At 44.3% G+C, this 24,728-nt stretch overlaps 1 protein-coding gene across 4 annotated transcripts in view; it reads right to left on the reverse strand.

The window, feature by feature from the left end:
- Positions 1-24,728, reverse strand: part of LOC140416604 (dyslexia-associated protein KIAA0319-like protein) — a 142,085-nt gene that overhangs the window by 28,464 nt on the left and 88,893 nt on the right. For all 4 annotated transcript variants that reach the window (XM_072501139.1, XM_072501141.1, XM_072501138.1 and 1 more), the window contains 8 exons: positions 22,287-22,515; positions 21,722-21,845; positions 16,274-16,406; positions 12,870-13,018; positions 11,340-11,491; positions 10,103-10,241; positions 6,461-6,620; positions 5,872-6,014 (listed from right to left, as the gene is read on the reverse strand). In XM_072501139.1, coding sequence (XP_072357240.1) covers positions 5,872-6,014; positions 6,461-6,620; positions 10,103-10,241; positions 11,340-11,491; positions 12,870-13,018; positions 16,274-16,406; positions 21,722-21,845; positions 22,287-22,515 — 1,229 coding nt within the window. The remainder of the gene's footprint in view (positions 1-5,871; positions 6,015-6,460; positions 6,621-10,102; positions 10,242-11,339; positions 11,492-12,869; positions 13,019-16,273; positions 16,407-21,721; positions 21,846-22,286; positions 22,516-24,728) is intronic.

Genomic DNA, 24,728 nt, shown 5'->3' on the forward strand with positions numbered 1-24,728 from the left:
ATCACAGAAAGATATAAAAGCACAAACACGACACCTGGTGGTCAGTATTAGCTGGAGACAAGGACAAGGACAGACCTGCTACATGACACACTCAGGGAGACAGCACGTGCAGAGTATCCAGAACAAACTGTATACAAGAGTTAAAATAAAATAGAGTTGTACCACATACAACTGTGTTGGCTCATCTGTGCACCAGAGCACCCAACACCACAGCCAGCATCATTTGCGACTCCTCAGGTAATGAAGCAGTCCATTTCCAAATGCAGCAAGTCCTGGACAATATCCAGGCTTGGACTGACAACTGGAAAGTTACATTCACGCCTCACAAGTGCCAGGCAATGACTATCTCGACAAGAGAGGATCTAACCACCATTCCTTGACATTCAATGGCATTACCACCACTGAATCCCCCACAATCAACATTTTGGGGTTTCCACTGATCAAACTGAACTGGACTAGCCATATCAATACTGTGGCTACCAGGGTAGGTCAAAAGCCAGGAATCCTACGGTGAGTAACTCACCTCTCGACATCTCAAAGCCTGTCCACCATTTACAAGTCACAAGTCAGGAGTGCAATGGCATACTCTCCACTTGCACTCCAGGAGTGCAGCTCCAACAACAGTCAAGAAGCTCGACACCATCCAGGACAAAGCAGCCCACTTGATTACTCCCCCTTCCACAAACATTCAAACCCTCCACCACCGATGAACAGTGATAGCATGTGTACCATCTACAAGCAGCATCTTCCAAACCAACGACCATTACCATCTCGAAGGACGACAGCAGCAGATACCTGGGAACCCCACCACCTGAAGGTTCCCCTCCAAGTCACTCACCACCCTGACTTGGGAATATATTGCCGTTCCTTCACCGTCGCTGGTGAACATCCTGGAAGTCCATCCCTAACAGCACAGTGGGTATACCTACACCTCAAGGACTGCAACGGTTCAAGAAGGCAACTCACCATCACCTTTTGAAGGGCAACTAGGGATCGGCCTGACCATCGACGCCCACATAAACAATTAAAAAAAAAAAAATGACCAATACAGATCTGGTACCAGAATAAATGCTAGTGCACAGCATTAACAGAATTAGACATCTGCTTTTCTTGCCTTAGTATCCACAATACTCATATCTAGTCTATGCAGCAACCTTTAGGTGGCGATTTGAGTTAAAAAAGGCACTTGAAAAAGCAAATCATGAGGCATACAACTTCATCTGCTGCATTACAACAGGCAGTGCCTTATCCCAGTCTTTAAATCACAAGAGTATGTTTGCACATACGTGGGAGTGGAAATAAGCAAAAGTCTAGAAAATCTATACAATAACAACCAAGTAAAGCGAATATGAATTCCTTTACAAATAAATGATGTGCTTCACGATGACCTCATCGGTTAGTGCAAAGAAGCTACAATGATAGTTCTGGAGGAATATTCACGAAAGAATCAGCATCAAGAATATTACTCTTAACTGTGACCCATTAGACAAAAAGAACAAGATGATGAATGGCTAGACTTGTCATGGTCAATTATCTGAAAGTTTTAGAATCATAGGTGTTTACAGCATGGAAACAGGCCCTTCGGCCCAGCTTGTCCTTGCTGCCCAGTTTCTATCACTAAGCTAGTCCCACTTGCCCGCATTTGGCCCATATCCCTTTATACCCACCCTGCCCATGTAACTGTCTAACTGCTTTTTTAAAGGAAAAAATTGTACCCATCTCTACCACTGCCTCTGGCAGCCATTTCCAGACGCTCACCACCCTCTGTGCGAAAGAATTTCCCCTTTGGTCTCTTTTGTATCCCTCCCCTCTCGCCTTAAAACTATGCCCTCTAGTTCTAGATTCCTCTACCTTTGGGAAAAGACTATCCAACTTATCTATGCTCATTATTTTATAGACTTCTATAAGATCACCCCTAAGCCTCCTACGCTCCAGGGTAAAAAAGTCTCAGCCTATCCAGCCTCTCCTTATAACTCAGACCATCAATTCCTGGTAGCAGCCTCGTAAATCTCCTCTGCACTCTTTCTAGTTCAATAATATCCTTCCTTTAATAGGGTGACCAGAACTGAACACAGTATTCCATTTGTGGTCTTACCAATGTCTTCTACAACTTCAAGAAGACGTCCCAGCTCCTGTATTCAATATTCTAACCAATAAAGCCTAGCATTCTGAATGCCTTCTTCACTACCCTGTCCACCTGCAACTCCTGCTTCAAGGAGCTATGAACCTGTACTCTTAGATCTCTTTGTTCTGTAACTCTCCCCAACTTTCTCCCATTAACGGAAAAGGTCCTGCCCTGATTTGGTCTACCAAAATGCATCACTTCACATTTATCCAAATTAAACTCCATCTGCCATTCATCGGCCCACTGGCCAATTGGCCAAGATCCTGTTGCAATCTTATATAACCTTCTTCACAACTCATTATGCCACTAATCTTGGTGTCATCTGCAAACTTACTAACCATGCCTCCCACATTCTCATCCAAACCATTAATATATATAACAAATAACAGTGGACCCAGCACCGATCCCTGAGGCACACCGCTGGTCACAAAAACAATCCCCCACAACCACCTTTTGCCTTTGAACGTCAAGCCAATTTTGTATCCAATGGGCTACTTCACCCTGAATTCCGTGAGATTTAACCCTTTGCAACAACCTATCAGGCGGTAACTTGTCAAAGGCCATGTAGACAACGTCAACTGCACTGCCCATATCTACCTTCTTGGTTACCCCTTCAAAAAGCTCAATCAAATTCGTGAGACATAACTTTCCCCTTACAAAGCCATGCTGACTTTCCCTAATTAGCCCTTGCCTATCTAAATGCCTGTAGATCCTGTCCCTCAGAATACTCTCCAACAACTTACCCACTACAGAAGGCAGACTGATTGGTCTGTAGTTCCCAGGTTTATCCCTACAGCCCTTCTTAAACAAGGGCACAACATTTGCTACCCTCCAATGTTCAGGCACCTCTCCTGTGGCTGTCAATGATTCAAATATCTCAGTTAAGGGGCCGGCAATTTCCTCCCTAGCCTCCCACAACGTCCTGGGATACATTTCATCAGGTCCCGGAGATTTATCTATCTTGGTGCGCTTTAATACCTCCAGTACCTCCTTCTCTGCAATATGTACATTCCTCAATACATCACCTGTTATTTCCCCAATTTTCGTGCCTTTCGCAACAGTAAATCTGACAAGAAATATTTGTTTCAATTCTCTCACATCCCTTGCGGATCTGCAGATAGATGACCTTGTTTATCCTTAAGAGGCCCTATCCTCTCCCTAGTCACTCTTTTACCCTTTATGTATCTGTAATGCCATAAGAATACCAAATGTATAAGTAGAATTCAGTTATTCATACTCTTTCTGTTTAAAAGCATTCCACAGGGGAATAGACAGGAAAAGGAGACATTTTAAGGCAAGGGGGATTTTTAATGAGAATTTTGAAAACTGGGAGGCAATGAGTACAATTCAGCAGACTGGAGTTAAAGTCCGCTTAAAGGTGCATTTAGCGGAGTATATCTCGGCTCCTGCAGTGCAGAGAAACATCGTGCATTTCAACGGTACTTCGCCGTTTCTTTTGGCCTCAGGAAGTTTCTCTTAGAGGATTTCCTGCGGGCAGGTTTGGCTGCCCCAATCTTCTTCTCCCCCCCCCCCCCGCATCCTTGGCGAGAATCACAGGAACGGCCCCCCCCCCCTCCCCACTCTACCTGGTAAAGCCCCCCTGGGCCCGATCACTGGCAGTGCCAACCTGGGGTACCCAGGCATCCTGACACTGCCAGACTGGCAGTGTCACTCAGCAACCAGGGTGTCCAGGTGGCACTGCCAAGGTGGCAGAGCCCATATGCCCAGGTGACAGAGGGAGAGGCAGGGTGCTACCCAGCCATGTACCAATGGCCTGGGAGACCCCCTGGGTGGCTTCACCATTATTCCAGGTTTGTGTGGACCAGTACTAAATGGTGCCCTGGTGAGGTCTCCCAAGCATAGCCAGTGAGTCCCGGCCGCTGTGTGAAATCAGCGAACGTAGACTTAAATGCTCTGTATGGCTCATTTAAATACGCTGATCTGGATCATGTCCAGTGAGGGAGAGATCCAGATCGCGAGGTCTCTCGAAATTCCGTTGAATCTTGGAAGATGTTTTGGCCATGCAAATCTTGTGAGCGGCCTCAAGCCAGATTCCTTGTCCTGATACCAAGACGGGCGCGATGAGGCCGCTGAATTGCGCCCAATATTTTTTTCTCTTCCTAACAATGTTATTAAGGGAAACATTTTGACTTGAAGAGCACGCACTGTTGAGGATGGATTTGGTGTTCTGCCAATAATAATTCACCTGTCGTATAGATACCAGTGAATAGGGTTCAGCAGGTATGTGAAATACACATGAACACAACTCAAGGCATTCAGTAAAAGCCAACATGTTATCTGCATGTCTCCTCCATTAAGAGATAAAAACTTGCATGGGAATGGATTTTCGTGGAAGTTTCACCCTCTTATCCCAGAACTTCTCCCAGTTAGGGTTGGCTGCACCTCAATCTCTGTCCTTCTAAATTAAAGCCTTGGAGGGGCTCTTTGCAAGCCTGGAGGAGCTTGGTGGTGGGTGGGGGGGGGGAAAGAGAGAGAGAGAGAGAGAGAGAGAGAGAGAGAGAGAGAGAGAGAGAGAGAGAGAGAGAGAGAGAGAGAGAGAGTATGGGCTCCAGCTTGAGAAGGGTTTCAGGTATATGTAGGTGCGGAATTTTGCAAGAAAGGTCTTCCCCAACATTCCGGTGGCACTGTCCCCCTCATTGTTGGAGGAGGCGCTGTTGGTGGGCGGGTGTGGGCGGCAGGAGAGTGCGATTGTTTTGGTGATCCACAGTAGGATTATGGGGGACAAGGTGTCCATGGAAGGGATTAAGACCAAGTTTGGGGGGGGGGGGGGGGGGGGGGGGGAAGAGTTGGGGATGATGATGGAGGAGGGATTATGGTGCAATGTGCTGCAATGGGTTAATTCAATTAAAAGTGGTGTACAGGGTGCACTTAACGAAGGCGAGGATGAGCCCGCTGTTTGAGGGGTGGAAGATGGCTGCGAGCAGTGTGGGTGAGGCCCAGTTAATCATGTCCATATGCTCTGGTCCTGCCCAAAGTTGGGAGATATTTTGGGGGTTGTTCTTCAGCATCATATCGGAGATTCTGCATGTGGATGTTGAGCCGGGTACCCTGGAGGCCATATTCGGGCTGGCATATCTGCCGGAGCTGCAGGTGGTTGCGGGGGAAGATATCTTAGCCTTCGTCTCGTTGATTGCTCGCAGGCTGGTCCTGTTGGGGTGGAAGTCAGCTTCTTCCCCCAGAGCCTCGGCGATTCAGGGAGATCTACTGGAGTTCCTGTATTTGGAGAAGGTGAAATTTGCTCGGAGAGGGGCAGATGAGGGGTTCCAGCAGAGATGGGGGTTTGTTTGTCTTATAGTTTGGGGATCTGGTTGCCGTTGATGGGTGGGGGATTGTGTGTTGTAAAAATGTTGAAAATTTGAATAAAAATATATATTTTTAAAAGGATGGAGTTCCAGAGTTTAGGTTCTGGGTGAATAAATGTGAGGCTGTTCACAGTGGAGCTATTTTTTTTAAAAGCTGATTCACCAAGTGGCCAGAATTAGAGGAGTGCAGATACTTCAGAAGGTTGTGGAGCGAACAATTAAAGAGATAGAGAGGGCGAGGCCATGGAGGGATTTGAAAATATGGATGAGAATTTTAAAATTAATACATTGCTTGACAGTGAACCATTGTAGGGTGGCAGGTACAGGGGTCAGAGGTTTAAAGTATTATAAACACGATAAAATCAAAATAGTCAGCCTAGAACAAATCTGAACAAAACAGTTTACTAATTAATTCTCACTCACTGACTGTACCAACTTGAAGAGCTCGGAAAACTAGGAAGTCCGATTTCTGTTTCCGGAATTTATTCTTCAGTATCCGAGCAACATCCTGCCCCTTCAGTACCTGTTGTGCTTGCGTATTCCTTACACAAAAGATAATCTGTGTGCTGTGAAAATAAATGAGAGGAATTACAATTGAAGATATTGTGTGACTCATAATGAACAGCTGCACACTGACCATGTTTTGCACAACTCGACCACATGTTCTTTATGCCACAAAAAAAAAATTTACTTGAAAAACACTTTCCTGTGAGCCAACAAATGTTGAATAAAGCTACCAGAATTAGAAAGTTTATTCTAAAATATAATCCAATTGTGGACTTCAAATGGCCAGTGTCAAATTGTTAAATAAAATTATGAACTTTATACATTCTAATTGATGCCAACTAGATTTTACATCAAGTACGATGAAGACCAATGTGGAGGATTACGGGCAACATTTCAGAGCTTTCTTTGGCCTCAAAAACACCTGATGTAAAATGGGCAATTATTATTCCAGCACAGTCACCCACAGTAATGCTGTCTCTTTCATATGTAAAAAAAATCTCCTCACCTCTGTTCAGTGTAAGGCTGAATTTTCTGTACAGCAATATCTGAATCAAGGACCCCAAGCAAGACAGCTATTTGCCGAAGTAACATGCCCTTTTGCCTCTCCGTTAACTGGCTGACACTGACATCCAGGATAATTTCTATAAGATCATTCTTTCTGGGATCTGAAAAAAAAAGGGATTTTAAAATTTCAACTGTCAAATCTTCTTAAAATCTTTGATATTTATGACGACTCAGTTTGTCCAACCTCAACCCTTCACCCTTCAAACAATGTTCCGCGTAACATAACATTAAATTAATTTAAATTGAGCTAGGGCACTGTGATGCTTTAGAAATTGTGCAACCGAGGTTTGTAATATGCATGACCCAGCAGGATTAACAAAAGATACACGATAATGAAGCAGGCGTAATAACATACTGACTTTAAGATGAATCGAGCCATCCGCAGTCCTTACTAATAAAAAAAACCCAACCCAACTGGCATGAGTTTTGATCACCTGTTCCTCAAGCTGTGGACAATTGCAAGCCTCTCTTTTAAGTAGAATGTAAATAATTTAGCATTGATCACATTACTGGATTATTTCATTCCATTTTAAAATGAAGAGCCAAGATTTCAGTATTTGGAAACTAAGATCGGGATTCTCCATTGCGAGTCTGCCCCTCTGCCGCTGCCAGCAAGGACGGTGAATTTGGTGCTCAGTCCAATCTCAAATTCACTGCAGCGGGAACGGAGAATCCCACCCCAAGTTACTAATCAAGGGCGGGATTCTCCAGTCACCGACGGCGAAATCGCGTTCGGCGATTGGCCGGAGAATCTCCGGGGATGGCACACTTTTGCGATGCGCCACCCCCCCAAAGCGGCGCACGCGCGCCGTACCGGCAGCCTCAGGACATTGCCTGAGGCCCAACCCCGATGTCCTGCCCCCCACGACCGGCCGAGTTCCAGACGGCGTCGTCTCATCCGTCGAGAACTCGGCGTGGCGGCTGCGGACTCAGTCCAGCGCCGCCACAGACGGAGGAGAGCGATCCGCAGCCAGTGGGGACTTTATTAGGGGCTGGGGCAGTGTAAGGGGTGGTCTGGGGTGATTGAGCTAGCCAAAGGGGGGGCCACTATTTCATAGGTCGGGTCCGCGAGCGGCCGGCGCCATGTTGCACGGTGCGGCCTCTGCAGGCCGCTGCCGTGCATATGCGCGGCCACGGACCCGGCAATTTTCCAGGCCGTATTGGCAGCTAGAGCCGGGTGCTCTACACTGCCTTGATGCTAGCCCCCAGCCAAACGGAGGATCGGTGGCCGTTTTACGCCATTTCTTCTGTCGTAAAACACCACCGTTCCTCTGCTGACGTTGGAACATAGCCTCAAAATCGGAGAATCCAGCCTCAGCTCTCTAGATTAACACAAGATTCAATATCACAGCAAAATAACATGCTAAAAAAGCACTAACACATATGGCATGAAGACTGGGTGGAGAGTAAAGGAATGCACAAAAAGTAAACCAGAAATAAAACAAATGATTCAACAACATAGCCAGTCAGACATGGGCACACAAGTGTTGGACATAATTTATCTATAATGCAAATGACTTTGGTGCCTGAAATTGTCTCCGAATGTAGTAGTGATTGAAAACAATATAATTCTCTGCTAAACTCGGTGCTTCGGCACATTTTCTCGGCTTTTAGCCTCCCAGCTTTTGTTTACAATTCATCAGACTTATGGTCACAATTATTTAATTTATATGGAAGGAGACAGCTCCAGGAACTGAAAACTTGAACTGCCCCCCCAGCAAAATAAACCTGAAGCATATCCAATTTTCTAGCTTGTCAAATTCATCATAGTGGGATGTAAAATGGGTCCACAGTGGTTGCTGTGCATTCCTTATATCATCATAAGCTTGGATTAGTTGATTTCACTCTTACCTCTGTCAGATAGTGCGGGGACTGTACACTGGGGCAGTATTTTGTCTGCAGTGGAAAACTAGATCAGACCCTCAAAGATTGGGGCGCCATTTGAACGGGTGCACCAATCTCAAAAAGAGCTTGCGGGTTCCCCACGGAAGATGCGAACCGCCCCCCCCCCCACCCACAGACATGGGAAACAGCTCAACTCTCAAGGGGCAACCTTCACCCATCAGTAAAAGTTACCGTGAGCCACCCCCCCCTCACCCAGGCATGAGGGTGACCTTGCCCCACAGCCATCCATCCTTGTAGGTAATGGGGCACTGCCCCCCATCCCCTCCAAGTGAAAATATCCCGCTATGGGGTCTCCGAGGGCCTCCAACCCTTTAGGCCCCCCCAACCTTCATGACGTCCCTGCATAACCCCCTTCACGGCCCACCCTTCATACCCCCCTTCAATGCTGCCCCTCACCCTTCATCCCCTTTTCGTAGGCATGGCTCCCTCAGGATCCACCCCTTGTCAGTGCCAACCGGGCACCCTGGCACATGGGCAGTGCCAGGTCAGCACCGCCAGGATTCCAGGGGCAGTGGCCTTCTGCAGGGCTCCAATGACCTCTGAGACCCCTAGAGTGGCCATCACACCTGCTTTCCACTTGTGGAGACCAGTACTAATCTGCTCTCGGGTGAGGCCTCGCCGGTGACTCCCAGGAGCCAGGAGAATGCGGCCTCAAACTGTCCACTCATATTTAGATGAGCCTAATCACTCGTTTAAATATCATTACGTGGATCACAGCCAGCAAGGGCATGATCAAGATCACACCAAGAGTCAAGGGACTCGCGTGCAGTTTATGCCTGGCGCAAAGCCTGTTTTGGGCCTCTCCTGTAATGCAATGCAATCGGCGCCGGGTTAATATGGTGGGGAAAATCGCGCCCACAATCTTACTGACACTTAATTGTCATACTCAGACTTTCCATGTTGGTGATTTCTTCCTTTGAATGAGATGTTAAGCCAGGTTCCTGTGTGCCTGCTTTGTGCTTTAAATGAATATTAAAGGTCCCAGGATGCTCTCTGAAGACCAGCAGGGAATCCTCTTCCTACATTGATTACATTCCTCCCTCAACCAAGCCCAGATTTTAGGACGGCACACTTTTTAATAAAAGAAAACATTTTACGTATTTACTGGCTGGAAATCACTAATTGAATTGTTAAATTGACATTCCAATCCCAATGACTTGATATCACAGTCAAAGGTGATTGCACATTTGCACCACTGTACCTCCTACATTCCAAGGCTATTGCTATGGAGGAAACACGCCTGCAAAACTTCAACAGGAACAACTGCCTTCAGGAAGTATGAAACGGGGCCATCTCCTATCTATCCCTTGAGCAAAGAATCCATACAATCACCCGAGTACTCTACTGGTTGGAGACAAATCATTAGATGTAATCATTTGGATAATGGGACTCTGGCTACCAAAGGGGTGTTCCTAGGACTAATCTAATCATGTAAGCTCGGTAACTGGAATCCACTAGCCATGACCATATTTCAGCCACCGGGAAGTTCAAGGGAGAAGGGTCATGAGATAAGCCAGCTAACCCTTTGCGTATTTAAACACCTGTTCTATCTGCAGACCAGCACAAGTAAATAAGATGCTGAAAAAGCAAGAGTCGTGTGTAGGTCTCTCGCTCCATCTAATTTGACTAAACGCAGTAACCCATTGGAAGACTGGACGGAAGGCCAATTTCTACTCACCAGGTCTGACTTCCAATGTTGCCCTGTCAATATGATTTTCTCCTTTTGCATCAGTTACTTTTAGGCAAAATGTATATAGTCCTTCAACCAAATTAGACAGGAAAAGCACAGGCTGGTGATCAGAGTTATTCAGCACATCCTGTTACAGATTGGTGGAAAGTACATAAGAAATTTCAAAATAATTGAACTTTTAAGGAGCAAATTTTGGAATAAGGTCATGTGTATGATCAATTTTCAAATATACTGAAGTGTATCAAACATTATATCATAGTTGGACCACAGTATATGCAAAAAAAGTCCATTATAAATAGTCCAGAAAATTGAACATTTAGCAGCATTTTTCTGGATGTGGTTCAGAAATATTGCCACTTTTCTCTTCATTCGGAGGAAGAAAGCAAATGGGAAACTTTTTGAACACCTTCTTGCTTTGCAATATTGGACCTCAGAACAATTATCAGAACATTATATTCCAGTATCTACAGAGTTTAACGTATGTACCGCCTCAGATTTGTTGGATTAACTCTACACGGTTCGATTGCTGTGAGAATATTTACAACTGGTAATTATCCCAATTGTTCGAGTTTGGTCAAAGCAATGGTGAAGAGGACATTTAGTAAGTGGAAGATCATTTTAACAAACAAGAATTTTTTTAAAATGTGATTCAATATATAAATACAATGCTCTAATGGAGGGCTTTGCATTACAATTGTATTTCTCCATGAATCTTCAAAATTTACATATTCCTGTGATATCTTGGCCTCAATATAAATCCTGCCCACCATTCCCCATGACGACCTGGAGAGGTGAGACACTTCATTACCATACCAAAACTAGGCTCCCACCATGTATTTTGGAGCCCAATTTGAATTTACCCCTCCCTCCACCGTCAAATCGTACCCGAATATCAGTGTCTGTCCTTGGCAACAGCTTTGTGGTGTTGGTATTCCTGCTGAGCAGCCAGCCAATCTTTCAGTTGGCCAGTGTAAAACAGGAAGAAGAAAATGATAACAAGGTCCTGTAACTGATATTGACAGGACCACTGTATCCCTGAGCTTGCCCCACACCACCCTTCTCCCCCCAATACTTCTCCGCCAATGGTGTGGATCAAGTTCACTCCAATACAGTCTCCCTCTAAGTAATTGATCACTTATATATCTTTGGAACTCATTAAACAATACCACAATAGAATTTGTTCTATTTTTTATAGCTCACTTAATTTGTGAAGTGAACTACTTACTCCAGCTGCTGGGCTGCTCTCGTCTCTCATCCACAGGTAACTGACAATTCCCTTATCATCTGATGACTTCGACCCATCAAGCACAGCTGTGTTACTGGGTAGGGTGATCACTACATTCCTTGCTATCTTAGCAACTGGACCCTTGTTGACTTCTGTAAAACAGAAATACATTTGTTATCTATATCATAAATCTTAGAAAATATTAAAATTCAAAATGTAATTCACCTATCAGACTAGAATGCAATGCTGCAATTGAAAGCAGAGTCAAAAGATCATTCATACATGTAACCCAATTAGTAACATTACCAGTTTCTTCAATGTTCTGGCTTTAGTAATAATTTCAAAGACTTAACCACTGACATAAACTAAACTGTCTTTGAATTATAACCTTCATCGACCAGGGTTGTGTAAAAGTAAGCCCCTGTGCTTATTCATTATCACAAAATGTGGTAACGAGTTTTATTCAAAGTGCAGTGACCCATTTTGTGACCAACAAAGTTATCACAGTCGATCTACATTTTGGTAACAATTTGTTGAGCACACTTTAACACCTTCATCCACATTATACTTTCTGACTGGACATTAATTCCAAAGAAATTAAGTTGCTTGTTTGTCATTAAGAGTTGTAGACTACAGTGTGCTCCTGGAGCTTGCCTGGTGACCATTTCTTCCGGAATTGGTTTTTTTCTTTCTGTACATTACATTGGTAAGTCAAAACTTACCGAGCAATTTCAATAGAGGTCAGCATGTCAGGACTTCCACAGGGTCCCAAAATGAATCTTCAGTCATAATCCAGAAATCAGAAAATTTGGCCCATTATTAACTGAAGTGTCAAGCTCTGTGCTACTTTAAAATATGACCTCCAATGGCATTAATTTACTCTAATAAAAATTCTAGAAAAAATAAGTAATTAACAAAGAACAATACAGCACAGGAACAGGCCCTTCGGCCCTCCAAGCCTGCGCCGATCATGTGTCCCATCTAGACCAACTGCCTGTATCCTTCTATATCCCGTCTGTTCATGTGCCTATCCAGATAAGTCTTAAAGGTCGCTAACGTATCTGCCTCAACCACCTCACTTGACAGTGCATTCCAGGCAACCACCGCCCTCTGTGTAAAAAAAACTCCCCCGCACATCTCAACTGAACCTTTCCCCCCTCATCTTGAACCTGCGCCCCCTTGCAATTGTCATTTCCGCCCTGGGAAAAAGCCTCCAACTGTTCATCCTATCTATACCACTAATAATTTTATAAACTTCTATCAGGTTGCCTGCGTCTCCCTGGGGAGAACAATCCCAGTTCTCCTCATAGCTAATACCCTCCATACCAGGCAACATCCTGGTAAACCTTTTCTGTACTCTCTCCAAAGCCTCCACGTCCTTCTGGTAGTAACACGAGAGAGAGAAAAGTATCAACAAGCGTATACTTTTAAGGTCACAATTAACATCATTATTTTAAACGGGTACTTTTTATCCCTTTAGTAATTGATTTAAATCTATTGCTACCCAGTACATATGTAAAACGTACATACCCTCTCTCACAATGATTCTAACAGAATCATGACTTTGCAGGTTTCTTTCATCCTTCACGGTCAGTGTAATCTCATATGACCCAACTTGAAGACCTGTTACTGTGGCAATGGCGCTGTCTGCATTCTCAATTTTCACTCCGATGGGGCCACTGAAAGACAAAACTATCAAACGTCACCTTAGGTTTGAATTAACAGGAGGTAATGGCAGCTAGCTTGGATTCAGATTTAATAATATACATTGCCAAAACACACAGGTTTCACAATGCTCACTTCATAATCCTGAGTTTGCACATAGATGTTGCAAGGCTGCTAGATATTGAAATACATTGGACTTGTGTCTGACAAGTCTCACCAGTGACAAGTCAGATGCCGTACAGGAATAGTATTGGGAGCGGCGTCTTCCGGCTTCTTACGGCAACATTGCATCGCGGCGCGCTGTTTTTTGGGAGTAGCGTGGCTGATCGATTGCGTCCATAGCCATTCTTTTGGGGGGCTTGGGGAGATGGGAGATTCTCATAGAATTTGTTTTGGAGCGGGAACCTAAAGACCCCAGCAAGACCGTCTCCTCAGAGATTAGTGCGTCATTTTTTAAGTGTTCTTGGATCTCATGGTGAGGTTGAAGATAGTCTCCCCTCACAGCTCCACCCCCCAACAGATATTGTGACATGGGCATCACCCCAACCCTTGACCCTGGAAGAGCAACCTCCCCACCATCACAAAATGTCCAGGTCAACTCCCCACCACACAGACATGAGGGTGATCTGGCACCCCCACCGTGCATCCTCGTCAGCATCGGGGCATTACAACCCTTCCCCGCCCACACTGTGAGACCTCCACCCCCCTTTCAGACCCGTCCCTTCATATTACTCCAGCACCAATGCCAGCGCACTGCCCTGCCACCAACTACTCAGGGGCTTTTGAACCCCCGGCGTGGCCATCACGACTGGTTTCTGTTTTTGGAAACCATTTGTAATTCCCGCTGGCCTCATGCTGCACCAGCGAGTGCGGAGAATCCCAGTAGCCGGAAGACTCTAGCTTTGAATGGGCTGAAGTTATTGAAATGCTCATTTAAATGCTCAGCTGGTTCACGTCCACTGAGGGCCGGGATCATCGCACTCCATTCAGCGCCTGCCGTGAACCCCATTTAGGGTCTTCTCCTGCTATTCGCCAGAATAACAGGAGGTGCGCCGAGTGCAACCTGTTGGGGAGAATTGTGCCCACAGAGTGCAACTTGGTTCCACTGGGATTCTGCCCCTTGGAGAGAAGGTCAGATCTTGCACCCGCCACCACGGTTTTCACCCAGCATGCACAGGGGGATACACCAGTGGTTGCTCCTTTGCTTCTCCATGAAATCCTACAGTATGCCACCTGTTAGTCACAAGAAAATCCATGCTAACTGAGAGCAAGCATATGTTCTGCAATGGGCAAACCAAAGATCCCAAAATACTTGAGAAAAGGTATCAATTACATGGTGGCATAGTGGTTAGCACTGCTGCCTCACAGGGCCAGAGACCCGGAATCAATTCTGGCCTTGGATGACTGTGTGGGGTTTACTCGTTCTCCTAGTGTCTGCGTGGGTTTCCTCGGGGTGCTCTGGTTTCCTCCCACAGTCCAAAGATGTGTAGGTTAGGTGGATTGGCTATGATCAATGCGTGGGGAGAGGGTGTAGGCAGAGTTCAGAGGGTTGGGGCAAACTTGATGGGCCGAAGGATTCTACATTTAAAGGCTAATCTTGGTAACGGGTTGATGCAAAGTAGGGAAATGTCTCACTTAGCTATTCCAATAGATAAGGGCCTCTGACTTACTTGAGGTAGCCACTTGGTGGCACTATGGTTTTGTCGGACAGTTGAACTGGGCACTGCTGATGTTGTCTCGACAGACAGAACCCGCCTGCCTCAAATAAGTGGAACATCCTATCACTGGGAGATATGATGGGACCTACATCTTTGCAAGTAAATTCACTTACAGCTTGCTCCAATGCACAACCACTAGGTGGGTGAGGTAAGTGCGCTGATCACATTTCTAGGCTGTAGGTGTGAATAGAACGGAATTTTCAATCGCTTCACAGGTTTCGTTCAGATCTGGTGTCTTCAAAACATCAGATTAATTATGTCTGCCAATAGTTATGCGATTAGAGAGGAGAAACAAATGGAAGGCAAACACTCCTGGATAGAAAAATTATGTAATACTTGGCAGAGTGCAATCTCAGTTCTGCCAGCACAAACACTAAAGGGAATCATTCGGGATGACAATATCGTAGCACATTTACTTAACTCTTAATCCTGAAAAGGTTGGAAGTCAATCATCTCAGTTCCAGGACATCACTGCAGGAGTTCCTCAGCCCAACCATCTTCAGCTGCTTCATCAATGACCTCCCTTCCATCATAACGTCAGAAGTGGGGATGTTTGCAGATGACTGCATAGTGTTCAGCACCATTCGCGGCTCCTCAGATAATGAAGCAGTGTCCAAATATAGCAAGACCTGGACAATATCCAGGCTTGGGCTGACAAGTTACATTCGCACCACACAAGTGCTAGGCAATGACCATCTCCGACAAGAGAGGATCTAACCATCAGCCTTTGACATTCAATGAAATTACCATCGTTGAATCCCCCACAATCAACATCCTGGGGGTTACCAAGACTGTCAAACATTTACAAGGCACAAGTCAGGAGTGTAATGGAATACTCTCCACTTGCCTGGATGATTGCAGATCCAACAACATTCAAGAAGCTTGATACCATGCAGGACAAAGCAGCCTGCTTGATTGCTCCTCCTTCCACAAACATTCAAACACTCCACCACCGATGAACAGTGGCAGGTTTGTGTACCATCTACAAGATGCACTGCAGGTACTCACCAAGGTTCCTTCGATAGTACCTTCCAAACCCACAAACCATTACCATCTAGAAGGACCAGAGTATCAGATACCTGGGAACCCCATCACCTGGAGGTTCCCCTCCAAGTTACTCACCACCCTGACTTGGAAATATATCGCTGTTCCTTCCTCTGAAGCTGGGACAAAATCATGGAATTCCTTCCCTAACAGCCCAAAAACCCGAAGGACTGCAGTGGTTCAAGTAGGCCTCACCACCACCTTCTGAAGGGCAACTAGGGATGGGCAATGACCATGACCTGACCTGACCAGCGACGCCCACATCCCGTAAATGAATTTAAAACATTTAAAATAGTGTCTCAGAGGATGAAAATGCCACGGATTTACTGGAGCAATCAGAGTGAACAACTGTTAGTGATAATACTTATTCAAAGCAAGAGATCAGAAGCATTTTGTCATGCTTTTTATGTAACAGAAGTTTTAACCACGCCTTTGTTTGAATTATGTCCATTTTTAACCAACCCATCTGAAAGAACAATTAAATTTCATATGTTATCTGTGATTTACCTTGTCTTTTCCCACTGGTAGGAAATGATCTTCTGGTCATCTGTGCTTTTGCTGCCATCCAATATTGTGCTGTCTACAGGGAGAGTCAGTTCTTTATCAGGTCCTGAATCAGCCACTGGAGCTTTGTTGTTTTCTGGGAAAGCAAATCGGTAAAATAAGGGAAAATGAATTTCCAGACTTAGAGGGTGTTGCATTATTGAAAATGCTGCCCTTCACTATGTTTATATTTGTACTGTTTACTGTTATTATTATAAATACCTTAATAAAATGATTTAAGAAAACAAGGAAAATGCTGCCCTCAAGCTAAGGGAAAGATATCATGACACTTTTCTTTGAAAAAATAAACAGCAGGGAGTTCTTCTGGCATTCTGACCCCCTATTTACCTGTCGGCCAACATCACCAAAACAGATTATTCAGTCATTGGACTCATTGCGGATTGTGGAGCTGTGAGAACACAAATTGCCCACCTCAGTAACTGATTGGGAGCAAGAGCTTTGGGGGACATTCCAGGAATGTGAAAGGAAGTATAGAAATTGTTACCCCTGAAAACCTACTTCTTTGAGCAAACATTTGTTTATCTGACAATGTCTCCTTGGGTGGCTTGGGCTTGGTATCTTGTTTTGTTTTACTGTTCCTGTGAGGTGCCTTGGGATGTTTTATTACATAAAATTTGCTACATAAATATAAATTGTTGTATAGGGGCAGCACAGTAGCATTGTGGATAGCACAATTGCTTTACAGCTTCAGGGTCCCAGGTTCGATTCCGGCTTGAGTCACTGTCTGTGCGGAGTCTGCACATCCTCCCCGTGTGTGCGTGGGTTTCCTCCGGGTGCTCCGGTTTCCTCCCACAGTCCAAAAGATGTGCAGGTTAGGTGGATTGGCCATGCTAAATTGCCGTTAGTGTCCAAAATTGCCCTTAGTGGTGGGTGGGGTTACTGGGTTTTGGGAACAGGGTGGAGGTGTTGACCTTGGGTAGGGTGCTCTTTCCAAGAGCCGGTGCAGACTCGATGGGCCGAATGGCCTCCTTCTGCACTGTAAATTCTATGATAATCTACCATTTCTATAATTCACTGGGTCAGTCCACATATATTTGTAGAAATTAAAATGGGGTGACACAGTGGTTAGCACAATTGTCTCACAGCACCAGGGACCCGGGTTTGAACAAAGAACAATACAGCACAGGAACAGGTCCTTCAGCCCTCCAGGCCTGCGCCGACCATGGTACCTGCCTAAAGTAAAACCGTCTGCACTTACCGGAGTCCATACCCTTCCATTCCCACACAATTCATATATTTGTCTCAATGTCTCTTTAATGCCACTATCGTACTTGCTTCCACCACCTCTCCAGACAGCGCGTTCCATATGTTTACCACCCTCTGTGTAAAAAAAAAAAAAACTTGCCTCGCACATCTGTTCTAAACTTTTCCCCACGCAGTTTAAACCCCCATGTCCCTTAGTACTTGACTCTCTTACCCTAGGAAAGAGCTTCTGACTAGCCACTCTGCCCATGCCACTCATAATCTTGTAGATCTTTATCAGGTCGCCTCTCAACCTCTGTCGTTCCAGTAAGAACAGACTGAGTTTATCTAACCTCTCCTCATAGCCAATGCCTTCCATACCAGGCAACATGCTAGTAAACCACTTCTGTACCCTCTCCAAATTCTGACTTTGATTCTGACCGTGTGAAGTTTGAACTGTTCTCCACGTATCTGCGTGGGTTTCCTGCGGGTGCTCCGGTTTCCTCCCACAGTCCACAAGTTGGATGGATTGGCTTACTAAATTGCCCCTTTGGTTAGGTGGGGTTATATGGGGATTGGGCTGGGGAGTGGGCCTAGGTGGGGGGCTCTTTCTGAGGATCAATGCAGACAGGATGGGCCAAAAGACCTCCTTCTGCACTGTAGAGATTCTATGATTGCAATTTGTTACAACACTCCCCAGGTGAAGTTCCCCAAAGTTGTTGATCCAGGAGAGACCCCTCAATCTGTCGCCATCCAGGGGCAGCACGGTGGTGCAGTGGTTAGCACTGCTGTCTCACGGCGCTGAGGTCCCAGGTTCGATCCCGGCTCTGGGTCACTGTCCGTGTGGAGTTTGCACATTCTCCCCGTTGATGCGTGGGTTTCACCCCCACAACCCAAAGGTGTGCAGGGTAGGTGGTGCACGATTAGTGGATTGGCCACGCTAAATTGCCCCTTAATTGGAAAAAATGAATTGGACACTCTAAATTTACTTTTTTTTTAAAAATCTGGCGCTGTCAGTTGGTATGTTACAATCCCAGATGAGGGATGAACCAGTTCCCTGTCTTTATTCAACTCCCTCTGTTGGTCGCAACAAGATTCAATCTAAAAAGGATCGCTTTTCACAGATAACTGTTGGGTCTGGAAAAAAGGGTGTGTTTTAAGAGGGGCCAATTTAACCAGGCTTGAGTTAAAGATACAGTGAGTTTATTAATTACTACAAGCAAGAAAGTGGTAAAACACTTCTACAGATTAGAAGGGAGAATTAGGTTCAAAATAAGTAAACATTTTTTAAAAAAAGGGGACAGGGAACAGTCCTTGACTCGTGACGAGTGGATTGAGTGATGCAGACATGGCAATTTGAGCATAGATGACTTCAGTACGCGAATGGTTAGTTTTGAGTCATAGATGATCACAGCATAGAAACAGGCCCTTCGGCCCAACTTGTCCATGCCGCCCAATTTCTATCACTAAGCTAGTCCCACTTGCCTGTAATAGCCCATATCCCTTTATACCCACCCTGCCCATGTAACTGTCTAACTGCTTTTTAAAAGACAAAATCGTACCCGCCTCTGGCAGCCCGTTCCAGATGCTCACCACCCTCTGTGTGAAGAAATTTCCCCTCTGGTCTCTTTTGTGTCTCTCCCGTCAAACCTATGTCCTCTAGTTCTAGACTCCTCTACCTTTGGGAAAAGATGTAAATTATCTACCTTATCTATGCTCCTCATTATTTTATAGACCTCTATTAGTTCACCCCCAAGCCACCTACGCTCCAGGGAAAAAGTCCCAGCCTATCCAGCCTCTCCTTATAACTCAGACCATCAAGTCTGGTGGTATCCTCGTAAATCTCTTCTGCACTCTTTCTAGTTTAACAATATCCTTCCAAAAATAGGGCGACAAGAACTGAACGCAGTATTCCATGTGTGGTCTTACCAATGTCTTGTACAACTTTAACAAGACGTCCCAACTCCTGTATTCAATATTCTGACCAATAAAACTTAGCATGCTGAATGCCTTCTTCACCACCCTGTCCACCTGCGACTCCACCTCCAAGGAGCTATGAACCTGTCCGCCTAGATCTCTTTGTTCTGTAGATCTCCGAAACTCCCTGCCATTAACTGAATAGGTCCTGCCCTGATTTGATCTACCAAAATGCATCACCTCACATTTCTCCGAATTAAACTCTACCTGCCAATCATTAGCCCACTGGCCCAATTGGTCAAGATCCTGTTGCAATCTTATATAACCTTCTTCACTATCCACTATGCCACCAATCTTGGTGTCACCTGCAAACTTACTAACCATGCCTCCTTCATTCTCATCCAAATCGTTAATATATATAACAAATAACAGTGGACCCAGCACTGATCCCTGAGGCACACTGCTGGTCACAGGCCTCCATTTTGAAAAACAATTCTCCAAAAACACGCTTTGGCTTTGGGCAGCAAGCCAATTTTGTATCCAATTGACTACCTCACCCTGAATTCTGAGATTTAACCTTTTGCAACAACCTACCAGGCGGTACCTTGTCAAAGGCCTTGCTAAAGTCCATGTAGACAACATCAGCTGCACTGCCTTCATCTATCTTCTTGGTTACCCTTTCAAAAAACTCAAACAAATTTGTGAGACATGACTTTCCCCTTACAAAAACATGCTGACTTTCCCTAATTATCCCTTGCCTGTCTAAATGCCTGTAGATCCTGTCCGTCAGAATACTCTCTAACAACTTACCCACTACAGAAGTAAGGCTCACAGGTCTGTAGTTTCCAGGATTATCTCTACAGTCCTTCTTAAACAAGGGCACAACATCTGCTACCCTCCAATCTTCAGGCACCTTTCCTGTGGCTGTCGATGATTCAAATATCTCAGCTAGGGGGCCGGCAATTTCCTCCCTAGCCTCCCACAATGTCCTGGGATACATTTCATCAGGTCCCGTGGATTTATCTATCTTGATCCACTTTAATACCCCCAGCACGTCCTTCTCTGGAATATGTACAATCCTCAAGACATCACTTTCTATTTCCCCAATTTCCCTAACATTCACGCCTTTCTCAACAGTAAATATTGACGCGAAATTCATTTAGGACCACTCCCATTTCTTGTGGATCCGCACATAGATGACCTTTGTTTATCCTTAAGAGGGCCTACCCTCTCCCTAGTCACTCTTTTGCCCTTTATGTATCTGTAAAAGCTCTGTGGATTTTTCTTTGCCTTATCTGCCAAGACAATCTCATGTTCCCTTTTTGCTCTCCTGATTTCTCTCTTAACTCCACTACGACAAGCCCTATTCTCCTCCAGGGATCCACTTGATCCCAGCTGCCTATTCTTCCTTTTGACCATGGCCTTAATATCACAAGGTTCCAGTAGAGTTAATTTCAGCAGGCAAATAGTGGGTTTTGTGATGCCAGTGTTTTGTGGTTTGACAGAGAAGCTTTCCAGTTCTTTTCAGTTGCAGTCCTTGCTTACTTGGCTGACTTCCACAGTCAGAGAGAGAGATTTGAGATATATCTGCAACACTGGTTATTTGCAGGGGTATTGCAAGTGTGCTTGTTGGCTTTTACTTCTGTGTCAAACTTCCAGCACTTGTTCTCATAGAACACACACACACCAACAGAAAACCTGGGGCTGTCTCCAGCTGGCTTTTCTTTGCACATTCTAAGTAAGAAGGCAAATCCACAAAATCCATCTGGGAATTACACCGGCAATTTCTCGATGAGATGGCTATTATGCCCCTTTGTCTCCACTAAAGATAGCAGTTAGCTTTTGGATGCTTTTTAGAAGTACCTTGTCTGGTAACAGGATGGAGCTCCATTGTCCCTTAGAGAATCACCCTGCAGCGATTCAGCTTGTGGCTTGTGTGTCTATGTTTTTAAAAATTCAAGTTTTATTTAAAGTTATTTAAAGTTCAGTATTTTCAGACATAATTTGGTGCTTCTGCTTCATTATTGTGACAAAATGCAAGTTTGTTCTTTTGTAACTTGGATGTTGAATCCAAATATCCTTCACCTATTAGCCTAATGAGAATGAGTGGTGGGTTCTTCTGACTTCTGTCAGAGACTTCTAAGCAAGTTTACTTTTACGGATAGTCACATTGTTGCAGAATGATAAATAGAAATTTGATTGGAGGAATTCCAAAAAGGGGGAAAGATTTAAAAGGTATTTTGTCACCTTTCTTGAACGGTACTTACAAACATTCTCTTTATAAACACACACCTGGTTGTACTATAACCATCACCTCAGCAGTAGCCTGGCGGCCTGCTGAGTCAGTCACCGTTAGTTGAAAGATGTAATCCCCTTCCTGCATTGCTGACAGTTGAAGAGATGATGTTCGCACACCCTAAACAAGAGAAAAAGATGTTAAATTAACTATGTATTAAATAGCCCCTCCTGCCTAGACCTGCTGCTTGGTATAAAATGAATAATCACAGCATATTAGCAACAATGAAAATTTAGATTATTTTCCCATTAACAAATAGCTGTCATGGGTAGAGCAATTCGATTTTACCCCTCCCCATTTCAGTGGAAGGAAACCAAGTGACTAATTTTGCTGAACAGAGCTGCAACACTGGATTAAATAGCATAATCTCAATCTATCCTTTATTATCCAGTCTGACTGTGAACTTGGAATATTGGTGGTTATGGCCTTTCCCCCACTATATATAAGCATTCCAAGGCTCCGTTACTGACATTATTCCTTAAGTATCATACTCGTTCAGTTCCTCAAAATAGAACATTCTTTATTTTGGATGTTGGGAGTATAGTATAAATGCTTTCCTACCTGCATTTCAACTACTTTGCCTTTACTCTTTGGGCTCAAGGACCATTCATAGCTGACAATTCCATGATCGTCTGTGCTTTGGTTGCCATACAGCATGATGGAGTTCTTGGGCAGTGTAAGGACTTGATTTGCACCAGCATTGGCTACAGGTGGATAGTCCACTGCTTTATGCACAGTGACGGCTGCTGTGGTCGAGTTACTGGCACCATCAGAATCCACCACTGTCAGGCTGAAAGAGCAAGAAAAATAAATAAATTGGATAAACCTTTCAAACATATGTCCTGGACTACAATAGCAACAGCTAATTGAACAGATAGTTTACTGTCACCATAACAAATGCTGTAGCTAACAAAGGCTAGGAAGATGGGACAAAAAAGCTTCAAACATATTGCATTTAAAATTATTCACCTAGCTGAAAGCACACTATGTTGGCACACTAAGATCCTGCAGAATATTATTCAAACAAACACAACTACAGGAAGTGGAGGGATTCTATTCAGTCAACAAAAGTTTTTTTTCCTGAAAAACAGCATAGGGCAACTGAGGCTTTTAATTAAAACTAGATCATGATGAACATCTGTATTGTGATTGGGTTATATTCTTGTAGCAAATAAATATTACACTTATTTTAGGTAGTGCATTGCAATCTTCCAATACAACATCCAGTCTCTTCCATACACCAGTTGTGGAGTGATTTAAAGCTATTGACATTTAAAGCTGTACAAGAATTTCCAAACTACAGCCATGGGTTGTATACAGCCTCCATGCTCAGGTAACTTGGCCCACACAGCAACTCAAGCACCAAGTTTACTTTTATTAAACTTTACGCATGACCTGCAAGGGTTCATGTTACCCACACAAGAATCAGAACGATGGTTTGAACACGATTGTTTTGCAGTTTGGGTAAAATATATACTTAAAACAACTCATCAACTCGTACAATTTTCTAAGTATACCCCACACAACAACATGTAATCACAACAATCAAGTCAAAAACCTTTTTATTAAATATCTTGGCTGTGCACATTTTATGTCTACAAAACCTAAATTCCAGTCAGTGTCAATTTAAATTCCAAAACCACTGTTATAATGGAAACTGCTTATGGAGACTGGTCATTGTAATTGCTAAAAACCCACACAAAATTATAAGTCAAAATTTAAATGCACTGAATCGGAGGTAACCTTGTGGTTGATTTCTTTTGCCCTTTTACATGTAGTCAGGCCTTCAGCTGTTCAGGCTCATAATTTGGAATTTACTCCCTGAACCTTTTGCCCCATGTAAGGCTCTTCTGAAAGCCGACTGCTTTGACTAATCTTTTGCTCACCTGCCCAACTTGTAGGGTTTGGCATAAAATTCTGTCCGATAATGTTCTTGGTAAAATGTTGCGAGCTGCTTAACCTTTGTAACGCTATATAAATGAAAATTGCTTTGATGATAATTGGTTGACAAGTAGGACAAAACAACACTCACTGGTTGGTGGGATCTGTAAAATGACGTGCCCCAGAGATGTGTGCTGGACCGTCAACCTTTCACCATCTATATCTTAATGACTTGGATGAAGAGATAGAGAGTTCTACACCAGGGTTTTGCAGGTGATACCAAATTAGGAAGTACAGCAAGTTGTGCAGATTGGGCCAGGAAATTATTAAAGGAACAGAGACAGACTGAGTGAGGGGGAAATCACTAGGGCAGATGAAGTTCAACATGGACAAACATGTTTACCAGGATCAAAGAAAGACAAATCATCGCATTATCTGAATGGTGACAGACGAGTTGCAGAGGGAATTTTAGATCTCCAGATCCAAAAATTGACAAAAGCTAAAGCACAGGTACAAAGAAATACTAGTAATTAAAGAAGGTTAATAGAAAGTTTGCCTTTGAGCAGAAATAGAACCGCAACACCGCAGAAGGTGGCCCTGAGTCGGCACTGACCGTACGAAGGGCACATTACCTAGGCCCACTCCCCTGCCCTATCCTCGTAGCCCCACCTAACCTTTGGACACAATTCACCTAAATCTGCAGATCTTTCGACTGTGGGAGGAAACCAAACACTACAGGAAACCCACGTAGACACGGGGATAAAATGCAAACTCCACATAGGCAGTCACCAGAGGTCCGATCAAACCTGGTCCCTGATGGTTTCTGCCTCCTTGAATTTGGATTGTTGAATGGTAATCCAAATAGAAGTCCTTAATTGGTAACGGTTTCCAAATTATTTAGAGAAAAAGTACTAAAGAATTCAAAATGGGGAGGGGGGGGGGGGGGGGATAATCATAAAATCAGAGCAAGACCATTGACGAGTGAAATTAGGAAACACTTTTCCCCCAACACAAAGGTAGTGGAAATCTGAGACACTCTCCTCAAAAACACTGTGAACAGTGGGTCAATTGAAACTTTCATGATTGAATTTGATAGCTTACTGTTCGGCAAGATGATGTCAA

Source organism: Scyliorhinus torazame, chromosome 1 (genome assembly GCF_047496885.1).
Source record: "Scyliorhinus torazame isolate Kashiwa2021f chromosome 1, sScyTor2.1, whole genome shotgun sequence".
In the NCBI taxonomy this organism is placed as follows: Eukaryota; Metazoa; Chordata; class Chondrichthyes; order Carcharhiniformes; family Scyliorhinidae; genus Scyliorhinus; species Scyliorhinus torazame.